At 38.2% G+C, this 21,703-nt stretch overlaps 1 protein-coding gene across 4 annotated transcripts in view; it reads left to right on the forward strand.

Moving 5' to 3' along the window:
• The window catches only part of ccdc88ab (coiled-coil domain containing 88Ab), a 59,390-nt gene that overhangs the window by 12,423 nt on the left and 25,264 nt on the right, over positions 1-21,703 (forward strand). For all 4 annotated transcript variants that reach the window (XM_026308861.2, XM_026308865.1, XM_026308862.2 and 1 more), the window contains exons 4-14: positions 7,196-7,265; positions 11,894-11,952; positions 12,669-12,752; positions 12,955-13,095; positions 14,017-14,189; positions 17,221-17,302; positions 17,723-17,881; positions 18,633-18,779; positions 19,016-19,160; positions 19,755-19,933; positions 21,338-21,475. In XM_026308861.2, coding sequence (XP_026164646.1) covers positions 7,196-7,265; positions 11,894-11,952; positions 12,669-12,752; positions 12,955-13,095; positions 14,017-14,189; positions 17,221-17,302; positions 17,723-17,881; positions 18,633-18,779; positions 19,016-19,160; positions 19,755-19,933; positions 21,338-21,475 — 1,377 coding nt within the window. The remainder of the gene's footprint in view (positions 1-7,195; positions 7,266-11,893; positions 11,953-12,668; positions 12,753-12,954; positions 13,096-14,016; positions 14,190-17,220; positions 17,303-17,722; positions 17,882-18,632; positions 18,780-19,015; positions 19,161-19,754; positions 19,934-21,337; positions 21,476-21,703) is intronic.

Raw genomic sequence — 21,703 nt, forward strand, 5'->3', positions numbered from 1 at the left:
TCATGCAGATCAGGCCTGGCCCCAAAGTTATGCAAGGCTGTAAGAGTAGGCCATGTAAGATATCAGACCTTCTTTATATGTTTTAATTTCACATTGAAGTCTTTATCCTTTTTGCTGAATTTTAAACTAAACATGCATGAGAGCTAAACACTTGAGAGGGTTAAGATTAGGGTTAGGGTTGGGTTTGGCTGTCTTAATTCCTTGTCTGGCTTGAACAACCAATGTTTCTAACACACTACAATAAGAGTCTAGAGGTTGAGTCATGGCAACAGATAACTTCACTGGGACGACTGAGAATCTTCAGATTACAATAAGAACAAACTTCTTTCTCACCTGAATATATCAGAAATTCTGTTTACTTTACAGTTTCCTGGTTTTTTGACAAAGGAGGCTTTTTTCCCCCTTAATAACCTAAAGCCTCACAAGGATGCTCTGTTACTGGGTCAGAGTGCAGTTGAAACGCAGTACACACACTACTCCTCAGTCAGGGGCAGTATACATTAATAGATGGTTGTTTTTGTTTTCGACAGCAAAATTATTGTATATGCCTGTTTTATAGCATTTGCCTCAAGTAAGCTGATATTATATACATTTAATAAGTCTGAAATTCCCCTTTGACTCTTGACTTGCTACTCATTTCAGCATCAGTCATGCACAGATCATTTTATTGGGCCATGTGCTGTAGCTGCAGGCTACATCTGTGTTTTCGTGCAGTCTCGCATGCTAGCTAGTCTGAATGTCCTCTTGATGATGCTGTAACCGGTTAGGTTTATAAGTACTAATACAGGCAGCGCACGGGCAATGGAATTGGTTAAGGTAATATAATTCAGTACAGAGATGAATAAGATTTAGCCAGTTGTTTAATTGTGTAGTTCTTCAAAACCTGTGTTTTTAAATTGAGATGCTGAAGCAACCAGTTGCTTTGAACAAGGGATGTATTGTGGTAAATGTGGCACTTACTGCTACTGGCTTAATGTAAATGGTCACTTGTTCCAAGATATATTTGTACACAAGCATCACATTTTTTTTTTTTAGCTCTCAAGACCTTTTTGTTTAGTGGTGTTTCTGTTTACAGACAGAACCATTTGCCAATCACATCACGTAATCATGGCCATCAAGTGCGAACTGAACATTGGCCCCGAACAAAATAAGACAGGACAGTGTGTTCCTGTATTTCTGTATACATCTGCAAGCACTAACTTTGGGTGTCTAAGATAGATTACATGTAAATTTGTGGTGGTTATGATGTACAGTAGCTTTTCATATGCTACAAGGGAGCTATTTCTGGACACAAGGACAGTGAATGTATTAATGGGAAGTTAGAAGCTGGGTTCTTTTCTGTCACTGCAAAGGATTGGTGTGCACTCTATAGTTGAAAATTATAAAATTCTGACTTGAAAGTGGTTTGAAGGTGTTTATAGGACATTCCTTCTGTAATTACACTTTTGTAATGCAAACTGGTGGCCCCATTTTTCTACCAACTTTACAAAAACAGTTATCACAGATGTTCTACAAGTTTAGTACCTCAACCTTATAGCAAGTTAAATTCAATTTACAACAGGAGATTAGAGTTGAATGAACAATCGACAGAAGCAATCTAGTTTCGTTACAGCGGGTGTTAGGATGGAGGGTGGAGCGCTCCCCCCAGCCCACCTGCCTCCACCTTTGAGACAAGTAGCAGAATCAGCTTGTCCACTCATTCAGCCCCAGGGCTCTGTTGTAAAAAGCACTTTAGCTGATAGATAACAGCAGAGAACAAAAGAAGCATGCTACTAATGACCCATTCTCTCCTCCTCCTCATGTAAGAGACGAACCTTCCATCTGGCCACAGTAGTTTCTGACTGCTTTTTATTTCAGTGGAGTTTACTGTTGAGAGCGATTATAAGCAATTGTTGATTTTTTTTTTTTTTTAATTTATTTAGGTTAAGTCTAATGAAGTAGTAGTTCAACAAAAACATTGCCACTATATTATAAGGTATCCAAAATGCTCTAGCTATATAAATATTTTTTGTTGTCCTAACCCTTCATGCTAACATACTTGTTAGCTTGTTCCCCATTTTCATACATAGACGATCTCTCATATTGTTGTTTGCCTGTTAAAATAGTAGGGAAAAGAATATAAGAAGGTCATCTATCCAATAAGCTTATGAGGGATGTTGCTTTGCTCCTTGAACTGCAGTGCACTAACCCCTTTTGTGTTCTTATGTGCCTAATATAGTGCTGAACAGCAGGAACGAGGCTTTTTGCATTGATTCAGTTTATGGGGATGTAGTGAGATCTGGTGTTAAAGTGGTTTCTTTGTGTGTTAGATGTGAGAGAAAGGGGAAGCATGCTCCTTCCTATTGTTGGTGGTAATAACCTTTTCAGGTTCATAATCTCTGCAGTTTTTCAGCAGGAGAGATGTCCACAGTGCCATACCCAGGAGAGGGCTTGTATGTGTGTGTATGAACATGTGCTGTACTATGTGTGTCAGACTTACTAGCATGGGGAGAATAAACCCATCTCCTCGTTTCTATGGTAACACTATGTCTGCAGAATGGGTGTAATTCAGGCTTTCAGGGTTCAGGCAGGATTTGTGCACACACACACAGTAACAGTACAATCAGTCCCCTGTTAAAGCTGTGCTGGTAACGGAACTTGTGCTTGGGTGGATAGATGGGAAGGAGTTTTAGGAAGGTGTGTGTTAGATGGGGCTAGTTTAACAAGCAGGGCTACTGTGAGAAAGAAACAGCAGCCTTGTCACCTTTCCAATGACGCTACTTTTAACAGACTCACCCTACACATGCTTAGCTTCTTTAAGAGTACAGGCACTATTTTTCTTAGCCTGGCTCTTGTCATGTGTTACTTTGCTGCTGCATGTCTGTGTCTGTGTGTTGTCAACCAGTAGCCCTAAGAAAATGTTGTCTTTGTCAGTAGATGTCCATTCAACTTAAGGCGATAGAGTAGGATTCAGAGCTGTGTCTGTAACATAACTTTCTCTTTAAAATATGTCAAAATCTATCATTTCACTAGGTTTAAATTAAAGATGCCTGAGAATAACTCAACGTAAGAAAGATGATAGATGGAAAGATACATCAATATGTTTATAGAAATTTATCAGTTCTTAAAAGACCTGCAGAGCTAACTTGAAATCTCTTGCTCATTTCACGTACGCATAAATCCACATGCACCATCCTGTACACTTTTGCACGCAGTATGTGTAGAGACAAAATATAATGAATGAGTAAATTCTGTTGTGTTTGACAATCTCTTTTTAACGGACAGCTCATCTTTCTAAATGTCTCTGTGGGATGGAAGAGGAGCCAGTGCTGAGGGGCTGTGAATCCTGTTGGAATCAATAATACAGCAATGTAGTGTCAGGATAGGGGGATGGGGGAAATGAAAGATGTTAAGAAGAGGAGGAGGAGGAAGAGGCAACTTCCCTGCGTGCTTGGAGTGAGAAGTGATGGAATCAAAGCTGCATCACTCTTTCTTGCTGTCTTCCCTTTCCCCATCTGTTTCTCTTTTCACTGTCATCAATCACTGTCTATATGAATCTTTGCTTTTTTTTTTCTTTAGAAGTTTAAATGACTGGCAATACCATATTCTTCATCTGTTATGATTAGATGGTGAATATTTGAAGAGTGTGATATAGTGAATGAATCAGGAACGTCTCTGCTAGTACAGCTACAGCAAGACAGTGAAAGCCTTCCTGTTTGATGCTGTGTTAGCCTGTGTATGCATGTGGATGCCCCAGACATGCTCAGTGTGGTTGCTGGTCTCTTTCCTGCAGTATTCATGTTTTATGCATGAAAGCAAAGTCTTTGTCAGCTAATCCAAGAGGTATATTAAGCTACTGTATTTTAGGTTTTTTGTTAGCCTGAACCAATTCTCAAAGGATGTTATTACCCACATCTCACAAAAACACAATTCATTTGAGTAGCAGCATATTTAAAATGCTGGGATACATCCACATAATACAAATACAGCTGGTTGGACTTGTTTGCCTTATTTTGCTGCACTTGATGTTATTGATAACCATGTTGTTCTGGCTATCTTTCTGCAGTACCCCAGCAAGTGATTTACTAGTGATTTAAGTTCCCTGCCCTTATTTCATAAAGTATAGATATTGTCCTCTGCACCACTGTGCATATTAGGTAGGGGAGATAAAGTAGATAAGTGATGTTTTTGTGGAGATTCTCAATCGTCCAGGTGAAGTTATCTAGAGGTTGACTAGGAGTCCAGTTGCCATGGCTCAACCTCTAGATAAGTGGTGTTGTTATAGTGCTACAATCCCTTTTAATTGTTATGTAGTCAGATACAGATGAGATCAAAAAGAAGTGGAAATGAATCAGAAGCTTATGATTTCCGAGATTTTTTTTTTTTTTCATAAAGCTTCAAGGTAACACCCGATCAGATCTGAGGAACTCTGACTCACAAGAGCAGTTCAATGGACCCTTGAGAAGGGAAAGGAAGGAAAAGTGGTATTGAATAGGCATAGTGTTGCATGAAGCTCATGACTCTGCATAATGCAGACCATTCCTTTGTAAGAGGGGAAGTCATGAAATGAATCACTTTAGGGTTGAAACAAAAGTGCCAAACACAGTGCTTGTCTGTGTTAAAGTGATGCATGCACTGAAGCTAACGCTTCACTGTCATTTTGACCTGCACTTGTGTTCATTAAAGATGAGCCTTTACTGTTCACATTTGTCTTATTCTTCCATCGTCAGTCATCTGCAAGGCACTTCAAATTGTATGAACCTCTTCAGAAGTTGCTATACAAAAAAGATCCATTTATGAAATGTAGTCAGTGGTCTTCTATGTGTATAACTATATGCATCAGCATGAGTACAACAAAGGTGACATGAAGAATTAACAAGCAATCTTTGTTAGACTGTTCCTAAACTTGCAGCATTGTATTGAACATGTAAGGAATCTGTTGCTGAATTTATCATAACCGAGGACATGACTCACAACTTTAGACATTAGGGTGACTTCTGTGGTCCAGTGTTTCTTTTAATTTTTTTTTTCTTTTTTTTCCCCCTCTTTAAAGTCCTGGCAAATTTTGTCCTGTCATGAGTTCTGCATGGTGAATTGGCTGTTAGGCACACCAAATGCCTCTCTGAGACACCAACTGTTTGAGCTGCACTGATTATTGTCTGATGCTTGAGTCAGTCTCTCAGTCTTTAGACATTATAGCTGTTCATTTCAGACTGGATCTGCCTGGTATTAGTTATCATTATCAGGGTCACAATGTCATTAACAGGGTTACATTTTTTTTTTATTCTATATGTATTTATGAAACATTTGAATTAACTTTGCTATTACTGGTTTACATTAAAGACTGATTCTATTTATAAGAGCAAGGCAATCCACTCTGAATACGAGATTTCATTTGTGTATTTGATATAGCAATAGTCTAATTTGGAATTAGACAGATTTTGGAAAAAAGTTTTTGACTGGCCATCACTGCAGCCAAACGTTGACCTTCACGTCAGGTCATAAAAGCCTTTCTGTGTGTATATATGTGTATGGCAAAAGTATGATGAGTTACAGGTTTCAGTAGGATGCATTCAGTCAGTTTTTGTTTAAATGCACATTGATTTGTTCACGTAAGTCTGATAGTGGCTGTCATAATGACCAGTATCAGCTATTGGCTCTAGTGCAGGCAAGGTAACAAAGGATTTACAATACACTTGTTGCGTTTTTTGTTTTTTTGCATTTTTGTGTTGCATTATTTGTTTGAAACCATGTTAGTGATGTAATGGCCATCTGCCACCCCATCACTTCTTCCCATACAAACTTGTGGTCTTCTGTCTGTGTCAAATCAAACAGCCAACAAAGGTTTAGGTGACCACAGGTGTCATAGTGACCTCTGCTGCAAGCTCCGATAAGGCGTCTATTAATAGCTACACTTATGTTAGCATCTGTACTCCATAAATTTCCCTTGACATGGCGAAACAATGATTTGTATGTTCTTCAAGCCTAACTATGCTGTGAGCAAAGACAGGTGTATGGGAGAAAAGTGACTAAATCATAATATTGGAGAAAGAAGGCCAGTTTAACATTTTATTAACCTGCCACTTTGGATTTAGGATATGTTTGTCGTGCTTCATCAATGAATTTTGAGGATAGCGTAGAACGTATTTTAACTATATATTCTCAGTCAACCTAGTGGGTTGATTATTTTAAGAAAGCATGAAGGCAGCACAGATGTGGCTCTATTTTTAACCAATCAGAACCACAAAGTGATGTCAGATTTCCTGCCCCCCTTTACTTCCACTACTATGATGAGGTAATGCAATATGTATAGGGCAGATGGTTACGGCTTGAGGGAGCCTTCCTCAAAACCCCTTACGTACATAAGCCCCTTTGTAAGATGAATTCAAACTGCAGGTCTAAGAATATACTTGGCATCATGATACTTAAAGCAAAGATAAAGTAGTTTGTTGTTGTTAGTAGTTACCCACTGTGTGTCTGTGGTACGATTTGTATTGTGATTTGCGACTTATTGTTTCACTTTGATTGACATGAATGAAGAAGGTCCTGCAGCATAACCCACACCAACATTTTAACCACATAAATACCACTTGCTTCATCTCTCTCTCACACACACACACACACACACACACACACACACACTTGCATATACTGTCTGACTTCACCACTGCACATAAGACCATCTCTCCTGTCTACAATAGAAGATTCATTTTGGTGGCCCCTGACTGGGTTAATAATTTTTCGTGCCTTACATGTTGTTCCCTCTGTTAAAAACTATACTTGAAGCTGGTACTGTCTTTGAAAGTAGATATTATATTTGGGAGGAGATGGTATTCCGGTTTTAATGTCAGAGCCCTGAGGACTGCCATCATAGTGTTGTATTTTTACTGATGAGCTGAAAGCTCTATTGGATGTGCACTATAACTCTGTTCTCATGGCTGAAGTATACATGCATTGTGCTGAGATTTTTTTTTCTTAGTTTTAGGTGGCAACAGTGTGGACTCAAGAGTTAATATGACCTTAACAGCTAATTGTAAACCATAACTGTGCTTGAATCTTTTGTTGACTTGTTGACCAAACTCAGTTCTAATGACAAAATACTGAAAGACTGAATAATAATTGAAACAAGTCTTGATTTTTCATATTCATAATTGTTTTTTAAATGGTGGCTGTGTTTCTGACAACTGTTTTGTTTTTTCCCTTCTTTGGGTAACAGGAGAGTCTCCAGCAGTTGGTGATGATGCCTTTACCAAACGTGCTAGTACTGGGCCGAAACTCCCTCTCTGGTAAGTGTAGATGTACTTAACATTATCACAACATTACATAGACTGTTTTCAACAGTGACTTTCAAAAATAAATAAAATAAGGAAAATCTTTTTAGGATCTTTCTTTAGTTGAATTACGTGAACAGCATGCATAAATGTGTTGTACAAACAGTTCACAATGAAGTCACATGCAATTTTGCTGTACCTTTGTCATTTAATTGAAATGCCTCAATAGACCTGTTTAATTATCTATTACTTTAATGTTTCAAGTGACTTTCTCTGCACAGTAATGAGCTATTTCCCATATAGTTCCTCATATATATGTATTTCCTGAGCTATTAAAAAATTGACATGGTGGCAGAATGAAAGGGGACTTAACAGAAGAATGTGAAAAAATGCTGAATTTAGTTGTTAGGGTGATTCACTGGTTAGTTTCCAAAATAAAACCAGTTTTCTCATTCATTTGTCAGTTTTGTCTGGGTAAGGCTTAAATTATAATATTTAAATTACTGTGCTGAGCACAGAGAGATTGCAACACTTTTCTTAACTGATATGTTAGATTTATTTAACTCTTGCTGCAAAGATTTGACCTAAAGAATCTTAACCATGTTATCTAATGTCTGAGCAGCTTAAGAGACAATAGCACAGCAAGGTTGGGTGTTTACATTTCATGAAAACATTTTTGAGCAGCTTGACCTTTCCAGCTACCAGTGGTACCTAATATTCCAGAGAGAGTGTGATGAATCACCTGAGGAGAGAAGATAACTAGCAGGCAATCATTTAGCATCATAGTGTTTGTAGTGGAAATGAAGAGTTTAAATAGATAAAACATGTATGGTCACCTACAATCCATCCTACGCATTGGCACAGTTCTCCCACTGCTAAACTTTTGCTAGAACTGCTACAAGGTCATCTAATTGGTTATTTTACTATTGGTAAACAGTATCCACACAAAGGTTCATAGCTTTTGTGTACATCTAAGTGTACTCATCAGATCTTCAAAGCGAAGTGTTTCCAGGCTCAGTTCACAGACCATGTTGATGATATCTGTACCTGCATGTTGAAATGGCTTTTAATTCCCTGTCCTCTCTCAGCTGCCGTTATCTTTATTGCACTACAGCCATTACTATTGACTGAGTTTTCATCACTTTCCATTGGGTGCGGTTACCTTTTTAATTTTCATACACTCCCACTGACATGAAGGGTAAATAGAGAGACAAAAGGCCCTGCACCGGTCTGTGTTCTGTTGCATTTGACCATGTTCCTGTTTCGCGCAAGGATGACCCGTTTGTGAATTTACCTTATGGATTAAAAAAAAAAAAAAAAGAGGTCAGCCTGCCAAAATAACAGTAAGAACAAAAGCCAAGGATCTACATGACCGGTTAGTTTAATCAGTTTATTACAGTATAAACATACTCCAAGTATTCTAGTTATTTTAAACATCTGTTCATGTGCTAGCCATAACAGCAGCTGCTTCAGAAGTTTTCTTTTTTTATTAACTTTCAGTGCTGCTTCCTATGATAACATAGTCTAGTTAGTGTAAAGCCAAGAGGGATTCTTTCATGACCAGAACTCCCAAAATGTCTGTCATATGTCACGTACAGTTTCATAGCACTATGTTTCTGAAAATCTTCTAAAGCTGCCTGCCTTAAATAGTAGCTTTATACACAAGTGAAATTAATTTAATGTGAAATTGACACAATGCAGGCAAGAGTAGAGGCAAGTGAACAGAGCAGGTAGAAAAAATTAAACACATTCCTCAGGGTTCCTTTTGCCCTTTTCTCTCTAGTTCACCACACCAATGGTGGCTGTGGAGCCTGGTTCACTGGCGTAGTGGCTGCCAGCTGAAAGTCATTGGCCATGTGGCTTTTATTATGCTCTCATTATGAGGCATGGGGCGACTCTGGGTGTGTGTTTAGTTAGTGGGTGGGGGAGGGGTCTCTTCACTACAGTCAACAATGGCTATCACTGTAGTGATAATATACAGTTATTGACTGTGAGAAATATCATATCCTCTCTCTTCACTAGTCCAGCTAAAGAGAAATACTGCAGTTGACAGCTTGCCACTTAAAAATCCCAGATTATCCTAATTTTTTTTAAAAATAATTTTTATTAATAAATGACATATAGTGAAGATAAAACATGGCTTAGATGAAAGCATCTGAAATCATTAGCAGTACAACAGTAGCAATAATAGGAAAAGACAACTGTTGTTCACTGACAGCTGATAGAAACACCTAAACAGAAGGGCCTGACAGTTAAATGCTGTTCCATGTGTGTAGGCAAATGTTTGTGTTTATTCAATCTGCGGTGGTGTCCATTGCACTCCATAAAAAACAATGGAGTGCAAGTACGACTGAAAAGTAAGTGTTGGGTTACCTTGGAAAGTTGTAACATTGAAACAATGAAGATAAACTGGAGAAAATGACATTGTTTTGAATACTTTTTATCTTCAGCCAGCTCTGTGATTGTACAAAGGCAGGCTGTATAAATTGCTTCTCATGACACTGATTGCAGTTTCAGCCCTAAAATAATCTGAAAATAGGGTTTGACCAGCTCTGCTCCAGTGAGGTGGCTGGATTACACTGGCTGCTTGTCAAGGCTTTGTCAGCTTGCTTGTAACAGTTTTATCATCAATGTGCAAATCATGGTTCCAGACTTTGTGTGCATTGTACATGCACACAAACACATTTTTTTCTCTTACACACTTACATCCTCAGCCACAGATTAACAATGGCATTGCAGGAAGAAGGTTTAGTCACTGTCCTTCTGACCTCTTGTTTCCTGCTGAGAGGATAAAGCACAGAGGAAAGGTGAAAAAGGAAGCTTAGATGAGTGAATGCAAACACTCAAGGGGCAAATGATTTGTAACAATACTGAAGGAAGGAAGGAAGGATGGGTGGATGTGTATTGCAGACAATAAATGGATGAGTGTATGCGTGTGTGTGCGCAAGAAGGGAGGAAGAGGGATTGAGAAAAGATGATGCTAGCACAGACAGAAAGATGCCTCCTTGCTGCTACTGCTGCTGGGGGGAGATTTCTCTAGTTTATTTTCAGCCTTGCCCCTCTGTCCTCCTCCTGCTTCTTTTCTTCATTTCTCACTATATTATTTTCTTGTTTGTGTTATTTATGCTCTGTGGAGTGTCCGTCTGCTTTGCTTTATTTCTCCATTTTACCGTTTCTCCCTTACTTGCTCTATAAATTTTGTATTATGTGAGACCCTTATCTTTTCTATGCTGTGCCAATAAATTTGCTAAGCTAAGTCCTGCATCTCTGAGAATTACATTTTATCTGCTGTGACGTACTCAAATTTGCTCATATTTGCTCTGGTTTATATTTATTATGATGACAGATGCAGACTTTGTGTTTTTCTTTATACAAGTGTATAAAGTGATTAAGTACACCGTAATACTCGCTCTGAAAATGGTCACATTTTCTTGATCGAGATCACACAAAACATTTCCTAGATAAAATTACTCGAATTAAAAAAATAGTAGTAGAAGTTGTAATGTAATAATGTTTTTCTAAAGTGGATAGAAGTTACTAAGAAACTCATCTTCATTGAGGTCTTGGTTGCTGTCAATGGGATATACACACTGAATCTTCCCAAAGGAACTGCTTTGTCTGTCACAATCACAAAATCAGACTCCTTTGCCTAGCAAAAGCCTTTTTGTGGATTATTTTCAATAATGTGTCATAATATTGAAGTAGTTTTATTTATCTCTTTTTTTTTTAAATCAAAAAGGAAAGTTCAACAAAAAGATGTCTGATGATGTATGTCTGCTGCCCCTTGATGTGATGATTGGCTCATTAAACTAAGAGGAAAACAGACCACCCTCCACAGAAACAGAAACATGCTGTCACTAATCTGGATTTATTATTGTTAGAGCTGGACAGTGTTAGCACTTGATACCCCCTGGGCCATTTGATGAGCTGTTATATCTCACTGCTCCAAATAGGGGAAACACACAGTCCTAGTACAGACATATATGCATATACATATAAAAGACATATTAAACTTGCATATACCATACCACTTAGTCAGTGTAGCAAACAAATGCATCACATGGTTACTGTTTACTGATGAGCTGAGGCCTGTTGAGAGTGCTAGCAGCTCTTTGTGGGTTTCAGCCATTTCTAGCATTATTTTGTGACATGTGGAAGAGTACTGGGAGTTCATTCTGCCAGCCCACTACATTGTGAAAAACACTGTGGCACTGTGATTTGAGCAGGGGGTTTTATTAAGTGGAAATTGTAACTAGGTAAGAATTTGTGCAATGCAGGTTTTTATGGGAAAATACGTATACACATATGCCAAAAGAGGCAGATGAGAAATTCCCCATTTACTAGCTATGACCTAGATAATTTTATAACTCTTTAGAGTTAGAGTAAACAATGTTTTTGCTTTCACGCACTTCATAAAACTTTATTGTAAAGAGGGCGAATATAAGCCATCAGTTAACTACCTCCATTTGTAATGAGATGTTTGAGGTAAAGGTTTCTACCGTTAGTCAATAAAATGTATTTGTTAATCTGTGTTTTTAACTGTTAAGATAAATAAAAGCAAAACATGAACATATCAGACGAGATAAAACAAAAATCAGATTTGGCTATAATTAGAAATATTGACATATTTTTTTATTTTTTAGAGCAAGGCCTGGAGGAGATGAAAAAACTGTTGCTGCTGCTATTAGGCTGTGCTGTTCAGGTAAGAGTGCATTTTAGTCAATTTTAAACACTTCTTCTTTTTAAATGCTTAATTAATTAAGGTTTCAATGAGCAGTAACAAAGCAGCATCAGTCATTGTCAAAATGAATGAACTCAGCTAATGGTATGGTATGGCAGATCTTTTCCTGTCTTTTGACAAAGCCCCCATCTATTTCTTACTCACCTCATTTCAAACAAGATAACTGACTTTTCACCACCACCACCAGCTGTTGTTTTAGCAAAAAGACACTATAGTGCTATACTTGTGAATAACTCTGACTTAATATTCTGTCTTCTTTAAGCCTGTGTTAAGCATGTCTGGACTTGGTGCTGAATTAGCACACATGGAAATGCAGTTTTGTTGTAATCATATCTTCTGCCTGCAAGTGAAGAAAATGATCTTTTTGATCTTGAGGATAAATTTGCATTTGAAGGCTAGATTACATTCCTGAATACCTGTACTGCTTCTTAGAAAACTGCATACCAGTATCAGATCAGCTTCTTGCTTTTGTCTGCAGTGTTGGTTTACTAACCTGGACTTAAACCCCAATCCATCAGACACTTTTAACATCTCAAATTCTCTTCCTCTCCTCTCCTCTCCTCTCCTCTCCTCTCCTCTCCTCTCCTCTCCTCTCCTCTCCTCTTCCCTTCGTTGATTTAACATAATAATCAACGTATTGGTTGTTTTTGTATACTCCACACACTCTGTGTTTACAGTGTGAGAAGAAGGAAGAGTACATTGAGCGTATCCAGACTCTGGACTTTGACACAAAAGCTGCCATAGCATCCCACATTCAAGAGGTAATAGTAAACAAAACTGGAGAGAAATACAATTAATTTGGTATTAAGGTTTTCAGAGCTCGCTACACTTCTCTTGGCTTCATTCATTGTAATTGGATAGTGAATAATTTGTTCACTATCAGAAAATCAGAAAATGTATTGTTTGTTTTTTTGTCAGGTGCTAAAATGTTTTTTATGTTATATTAATATGTAATATTTCTAGGTGACTCATAACCAGGAAAATGTAGTGGACCTACAGTGGTTGGAAAGTGGGGAAATGCCTCCTGAGGATCTGGACAGCCTCTCCAGAAACCTGGCCTTCCACCTAAAACATCTGGTGGATGAAAGGGACATACAGCTGGAGGTAAGGGGATGAAGATATGCTGTGCTTATAGATTTATTGAGCCTTGTTAGAAATTGCTTTTACTACCACAACAACATAAGCTGAACAACCAAGTACAATACATAGAAGAGAGAAAAATGTCGCTAGGAAGCAGATTTTACGTGCAGATACGCATTTGTCTTTTAATTCTGAAAATAGAAATTGGCTACTAAAAGTAATGAGCTGCTTGTACATGGTGAAGTGGAAACCTTTCCCTCTTTTGCCATTTACCAAAAAAGAGTAATTTCAGGAAGGAAGGGTTGAAACGGTTAACTGCCTCATATATGGAGGGTGTGTGCGTGTTTTACTAAGAGTATATGCGTCATTAAATGAGTTTCCAACCCATAGGGTGCAGATGCCCATGGCTGATAATGGCTGATCTGTGTGTGTGTGTGTGTGTGTCTCTCTCGCTGTTGCTCTCGCTCTCGCTCTCTCTCTCTCTCTGGGGTTCTAATAGCCTCCAGATTACCACTGTGTAGTCCAGCCGCTCTCAATTAAAACCCCATTTCCTGTCACAGGCATTAGATTAAAAATGGCTGTGTGTGGGACTGTGGGCAAACTTTTTGCACTGAGGCCTGTGTTGTAGTTTTGGGGTGGGGGTGCTTTGGGTGAATCCAGGGATCTTCTCCTCTCTTTTTGTTTAATTCCATTCTAACTCCATTGTCAGCTCACATCAAAGTATGCTACCTCTAACTGTTGCCTTGGAAAGTCTCTTAAATACAGATTTTAAATATTACTTTTTTTTTTTTTTTAAACTATATTTAATTCTTCCCTAAATCTGGATTTCAGGAGTTAGAAGGTAAACTCACAAAGCCTGATTCCTATTTAGGGGCCCTTGCCTCTCATTTTTGTTGGCTAGAGATCTCATTACTTGCTCTCTCTTTTTTTCTTCTCTTTATCCAGACTATAGTGGAGTTAACTCAGGAGAGAGACTGCATGCAGCTGTCTACACTAGCTCCCTGTCCAACCCAGTCTCCTGGGGACTCTCCCAGCATGAGGAGGACTGAAAGCCGTCAGCACCTCTCTGTGGAGCTGGCTGATGCCAAGGCCAAGATCAGACGGCTGCGACAGGAGCTGTAAGTGACACTGTATAATCAGTGCTGAAATTGGGCAAAGGGGACCTAAATGGTGAAAAAACCTCAAATGTAAATACACCTTGTTCTGTTTCAAGTTAAAGAATTACATACAATGTTATTGACTGGAGCAGGAAAGCAGCTGACACTCATAATTGTTTGATACTCTAGTTCCTATTTTAATATTGCAGCTTCTCCTACTGTCGTATGTTTGATCTGAACTGGTAAGTTCCTAACTGTCATTGACAAGTTCCTAAAGTACAATGATGCAAGGTCAAGTTGTGCTTTGTAAGTTCCTGGATATAGCTACACGTCAACGGGAATTTGTGACAAAGATATATTTTTTAACTTCCTTATTATTACATATTACAGTACTGTACAGGGCACTGGCTTTGCCTGATTTTCCTCACAGATTTTTATTTGCATTAGATGTTGGTTCTAAGCTGATTAAAGATCAGACTATTTACATCTTTACTTTAATAAAACGATGTTGATAAAACAACATTTAGCCAACAGAATGTTTTTGTGTTTTTTTTTTTTTTTTTTTAATCATGATCTTGATGTAAATCCACTAACTAGGAGCATATGCTCTCCATTGATATTGAATGCTTGCAGTCAGGTCTCAAACATGATATTTAAAGAACAGTAGTGATTAGGCAGAGCTGCATGATCCTGGAGACCAATATTCCATTTGCTGTGATGTCACATTGCCCTACACACACAAATAAACATCCCTCTCACAGACCTTAGAGAGGCCTTTTAAATTCTCTCTATGAATAATAGAGCTTCCTTTTTAAAGTGCTATAGGCACTTGCCAATCAAATGGTCAGCACAGATCAGTTAGAAGAAAAGTAGTGGCGGCGGCGGCGCTCCTATGGAATGCCCCTAATAGCCAAGGAGAGAGAGCAGTCTGAAAAACGTCACCGTCCAGATGTCGTGTACGTTAAGGTCTCACAAACATCATAGCAAATAAAAACAAAACCAGCGCCAAGATTGTAATATTAAAAATTGTCTGAAACTGTCCTTAGTTCTGTGGTCTCCCACGTTCTTAAAATTGTTTAAGATTTTAAAATCGTCAAATGTTTGCCCAGCCTAAGTCAAAAACACCATAGTCCATGTGAGGCTAAGTTAAAGTCTAAATTACAGTTCTTTAACAGTTCAGTGGTGTGCAGGTCAACCTCTGCTTGGTGGCATGAAAAGAAACATAACTTGAGAAACATTCATTTAGATTTCTGTGCTGAAAATGTCTGACAATCTTCAGTGTAGACACTTCCCCCTATACTTAATTGACCCAACGTTATGATTTCTTCTATAACAGGGCTAAAAAACATCAGGCAACAAACCAGTGAGTTTTTTTTTTTTTTTTTATGGTCATGTCGTTGACTGAACAAGGAACAAAAAGGGTCTTTGAGTCCTTTCATGCTCATGTAGTTTGATCATATGACAGCAGCTTCTTCTCTGGGGCACAGGGGAAATCTGTTTCTGTTGGTGCATGCACATGCCCAGACATTGTCTCTGCATACAAATGTAGGTGTATGTGTCTGAAGGCCAGGTCAAGTCGGTGCTCAGGGGTTTGCTTCGGTGTTCTCATGGTGTCTTTTTTTTTTTTTTTTCCTCTTAAGGCTTCTGTGACTTAGCTGTACCTCTTCTTTTGGAAGGGAGATTGATATAGAAATGTAGAATTTAGGGTTACAAATCTAAGATTAGGGTGAGGAGAATACAAGTTTGTTGTTGTCAATGGTAGTCTTGTTAGGCTGTGCATACAAATATTGTCTTTGTGATTGCACACATGCAACACACATAGAAACATTAGCATAAGCAGCAGAGCCAGCTAATATGCCATGCTAGAGTTTACAGGTGTTTTTGATTTGGGGAAGGGAGGGTTGCAGGGGAACGAACGGGGTTGACTGATGAAACAAAAAGAAACTGGTGAAGGAACATACTGTCTAGATATGGACTAAAACTTTCCAGATAAAGTTAGCTGTGAGAGAGAGAGGGAGAGAGAGAGAGAAAAGACTGTCTTACAGGTAGCTGTAATCAAATAGACCTTCAAATGATCAGTGGAGCAACAAACACAGAACAACATCTTAGGAATGCAGTCACTTTCCTTTAAAGCAGTGTGACACATTCTCACTCTGTGGTAGGAGCCTGAAGAATTTGCACACTCGTAAACATTCGCCGAAGCAAATGTCAGGCTTTTCTATTTCTTTTTCACTTAAACAAATGATACAGGAGATTGTAAGGTACTATGCGATAGCAAGACCCTGCTGTTCAGGTTAAAAGAATGAGAAGTTTAATTCTGTGTTTTGCACACAACCAGAAGCCAGAAGTTTCTTTTCTCTCTTATTTGCCCCAGGACAGACTTGCATATGTTCACTCATGAACTAGTCACAGGATACGGTTGATTTTTCTGTTGTCTTTAACCCCTCGAATGAGTTTGCTATTATGCAGAATTGTCCAAAAGAAGGAGGCTGTGTTTTTAGTAGCTGAATTCAAGGCAAGACACAGAAAGACATTGTCTCCTTACCACTGCAGCTGTAACATACCAGACACAGCAGTCTGTTTTTACTTAAGAAGAGGGTTAATGGGTTTACTGATGTCTTACAGTCAACATGAGTTACTGGTGTTTCTAACATGCCAACAAGTGCCTATTATGCCAAATGGGATGGTGCCTATGCTATTAGTCAGTGCTAAAGGTCCTTTTGTAAATTAAGAAACCTTTATATCAAAGCCTATATAAAAATTGAATTTTAAAAAGTACCTTTAAGTTGATCACTCACATTTTGAGAAAGATTGAATCTATTAGGTTTTAACAGGTAGGATTGATTTTACGTAAAGTCTTTTGTCGCCCCATTTTGGCTATGTAAGAAAAAATTATGTAAAAATTATGCACAAACTCATAGAACTTGGAAAGTAAAGATTAGTAAAAGTTGTCAAGCTAGCCATACATATTCTAGGACATGTAGCTATTCTCTACATCCTATGACCAATTTTATTTATTATTGTTTAACTCATAACCTTGTCTGTTTTTCAGAGAGGAGAAGAGTGAACAGCTTATGGACACCAGGCAGGAGTTAGAGAACGTGGAAGCAGAACTTAAGAAGCTTCAGCAAGAGGTAACATCAGAAGTCACAGCAACTCCCTCACACACTAACGTGCTCACAACAAAGATTCATGTCACTTCATCTTCATCCAGTCTCCTCCTTCTTGTTTTTTTTTTTTTTTTAAAGTACTCCACAGCGATGCCAGGCTTTAATCAGCCAGCTAGTGACTTAGCTCATTAGGGGCTATTACAGCTATCTTTAGTCTAGTAACAGCCTCACATGGCGTTTGATTTGGCGTGGGTGGTAAGATGACTGCTTGGCTAACAGTGGATGGGTTCAGGGCATGGAGGACACTGTATGTGTGTTTGGGATAATTGATAGTGTGGAGAGCTTGTACTGTTTTTTATCTTTTCATATAGCAGACAAGAAAATCAAAGATGGTTTTGTGAATCCACTTATTTATTCTTTATATTTGGCTGTGAACTCCTACAGAGCTACCAGCTGCTGTCGGATGCTCGTTCGGCCCGAGCATATCGTGATGAGCTGGATGCACTCAGAGAGAAGGCGATCCGTGTAGACAAGCTGGAGAGTGAAATGAGCCGATACAAGGAGAGACTTCACGACATTGAGTTTTACAAGGCCAGAGTTGAGGTATACTACTGCACACACTGTTACTTTAAGCGAAGAAGACAGAAGAGATTTGAGCGTGATTTAATGCAAGCAACAGATAACCATCTTATAAGACCCCAGCAACTGTCCATACTGCACTGCACATAGCACCTACATCATTTGAATATAAATTGCATGTATGTCTATAACTGAACTGTATCAATCCTTGGTATTTGTCAACCTCTTCTCTCATATAAATAAAAACCTCAAAACGTTGGGGATAGAAAAGTTGGAGCTGGTTGAAGTGTGTGTGAAAGTCACACTATTTATATAAAAAAAAAAAAAAAAAAAATTTTAAGCGACAGGGAAGATATAAAAAGTAAAACAAGTTGCTAAAAGTGTTGTGGTAGAGATCTAAAGCAAAATGTAAGGAAATGGAAAGCATTTGAAACAGAAATTTGTAGGTATTACTAATATATAGTATGTATTCATGCAGTATACACACCTAAAACAACTACTGCTCAGCCTGTTACTATTAATGTATCTACAGATTCAAATAATACATCAAATTTGTATAGTGCTTTTCAGGACACTCAAAGATGATGCTTAACAATGTAATGAAAGAAGATATATATATATATATATATTATAATATTAGTACTCCTTAAAATTATTGGATGTAATGATATTAAAGTGTTTCTTAAGAGGACATCTTGTCGTAGTTGCAGTCTTTTGTTTTTTTTTTTTTTTTTTGTATAACTTGTATTTTCTGCTAATGTGATGGCTTCTCTAGGAGTTAAAGGAAGACAACCAGGTACTGCTGGAGACTAAGACTATGCTGGAGGAGCAGCTGGATGCTTGCAGAACCAGGTCTGACAAATTGCACTTTCTGGAGAAAGAGAATCTGCAGCTCAAATCCAAGATCCATGACCTGGAGATGGTGAGATAGAGGATTTGTAGATTAGTGTTTAAGTATCAGTGTATATTGAAGGTATTTTTGAATCATTGCTAACTGATGATTCAGTCCATTGATTTGGATTGGAGTGTATGGAAAGTTAGAACCTAAGGTTCAAAAATTGGGGTGAGAGAAAAGAGTAAAATAGACATGAGTCATTCAGCTGTCATGCATTTAGAATTTGTTTATCTCAACAAATCCTCAAATTCCTTTATCTTCAGGAGCGTGACATGGACCGTAAACGCATGGAGGAATTGTTGGAGGAGAATCTTGTGCTTGAAATGGCCCAAAAACAAAGCATGGATGAGTCCCTGCACCTGGGCTGGGAGCTGGAGCAACTATCCAAAACACCAGAACTGACCGAAGGTAAAAATAAAAAATAAAAAAATTAAGTCAAGGTTCTTTTCAGAAGCAGAGAACAGGTTTCTGGGTATTGACTCACAACTAGTATTGGAGTGTTGAGGAAAGCAAATAATAGCATGCTGTGTTGAAAAGTCATCCAGCAGACAACCACCTGAGGTGACCAGGTTGAAGGCTCAGGTACTTGAACAGACCAGGCTTAGGTCTTTGGCTTGTGGTCCTGGTGTCATCCCCGCAGTCCGTCTGCATGTGCCAGCTTTCACTGGATTTTTTTTTTCCCACTTGGTTAAGACCTGTAATAAATTTTCAGTGGCTCCTGCAGGATAATCACTGTGTTTGGATTATAAAAGATGTTAAAGAGACTTGACTAGCTATGGTTCTGGTAAACAACTTGGGGTTTGTAACTTAAAAGCTTTATGGGCTTTGTAATACAAATCTTAATGGACCTAAATGCAGTCCTAGTGGTTTCAATTTTTTGACAGGAATTGGTGTCTTTCTTTCTATGGTTTTCATTTAGAAGACCAAAAATGTTAATAAATAAATAAAATAGATTTATGTGTTTATTATGTTCAGTCTACGTGTTCTTCCTGTCTTTTACAGTTCCGCAGAAGTCTCTTGGTGAAGAGGTGAATGAGCTAACATCAAGCCGCCTGTTGAAGCTGGAGAAAGACAATCAAACCCTGCTGAAGACTGTAGAGGAGCTCAGAGGAGCAGCCAGTCAGGACACTGTGGCAAAACTGGCCAAAGTCAACCAAGAAAACCAGAGACTCAACCAGAAAGTATGAAATGGGCAGTCTTTGTGTTTCTGTGGCTAAGATTTGACTGTTTTTAATATATTTTGCTTCGGGAGAAAAAGATGTATGACATATCTTTAATGACTCATTGGCAAAATAAAACAAATAGATATACTCTTCTAACTTTTCCTCAGCACCGTAGACATCAGGATGTCATAACAAAGGAGTATGACTTACCCCACATGTATTACTCATTGTGGATGAGACAAATGCCAGAATTTCTCGACAGATAGTTGTGATCTTATGTTATTCAATGCTCATAAGGCAAATGCTTACTTTATCCCATGTCCATACTGTATGATAATCAAAAGATTTCAATTTCATTTATCTCTTACATTATCTCTTTCTTTCAAGGAAAATACGATGTTGTTTAACCCTTCAGGTTCCCTGTAAAATATATTTTCATAGTGGCAGCCTATTGTAATTTGCAAGGCAGGATAACTGAATAATAATATAACAGTGGATGAACATGTGAATGTATAGTTTGGACATTTGTAGTTGGAAATGACTATCAAACATAGAAAATCTAAATATTTGTTTAAATATTGTGACAGGAATAAAGTGATGACAGATGTACTATAGATAGGTCTTCCTGCCTCTGTCTTCAGACACTTCACTGCCTTGAATGTAATTACAATTCAGTTGTCTGCCCCTCGTCAGTCACCACCAAGATTAGCATATTGGATCAGCACTCCTCTATAATCAATGGCCTAACACTTGGCTTTAAACCCTTTTACACAGTAACTGAAATAAAAAGGCGAAGAAAGAGTATGGAGAGGGGTGGATAGGAGGATGAAAGTAAAGCTGTAAATTCAGTCAGCCTTGCAGTCTTTTCTTTTCTAGTCTTCAACACTCAAATGCCCCTTGCTAAGAGAAGTCTCTCAGCTATTTCCAGAAACATAAGCCCCTTTCTGTGCCCTCTGAATAAAAAGCATGAAATGGTGTTTTTCTCTCCCAAAGAGAAAATCCAGTGAGAATTTTTTGACTAAGTAACTCGAGGTCTAGAGCAAAACACGTTAAAATGTTGAACAAAAGAAATATATCTGCCTCTGTGTGTGTACATGAGCTTGTGACAGAATGTGGTGATACACTGTATTGTTTGTGTCATGAATTAATTGCACCAACTTTTTTGTGACTGTAAAATACTGAGTAACTGACACAGTATTAATCCTTAAGTACACTAATATTTGTAACACAGGTGTCTCTGCAACATAGGATTTTAAATAGAAAACAATCTACAGTGCTTTATAATACCATATGTGTAAGTGAAGGGGAAAACAATATTAAGATGGCACATAAAGAAATGATAAAAAGCATGATAATGAGCACCATCAAAACATTAAAATACTGTTTTTAAAATGTTGCTTTACTATTTTTTTCTGTTTGCAGTTGGAGCAGCTAGAGAGTGAACTAAAGGCAGACAGAGAATCACTTCGCAGCGCTGAGTCTCTCAGCACTGACTTAATGAAGGAGAAAGCTTTATTGGAGAAAACCCTGGAAACACTGAGGGAAAACTCTGAGAGACAGGTGCGCACAAACACACACCATTCAAACACTTATTCTTTGTTTTCTGAGTAATAACACGGCAGTTTGTGTACTGGACTAGCATGTGTTGGAATGTAACACATTCTGACAAATGGCTTTGAGACTGTGCGTCACACATGCTGCTGCACACATGCTGATTTTTGTTCAAAAATACTCCAAGGAAAATAACAGTGTTATTGACTGGTGGTCCAGAATCTCAAATCTTTGATT

This window comes from Mastacembelus armatus, chromosome 15, assembly GCF_900324485.2.
Source record: "Mastacembelus armatus chromosome 15, fMasArm1.2, whole genome shotgun sequence".
Taxonomy (NCBI): Eukaryota; Metazoa; Chordata; class Actinopteri; order Synbranchiformes; family Mastacembelidae; genus Mastacembelus; species Mastacembelus armatus.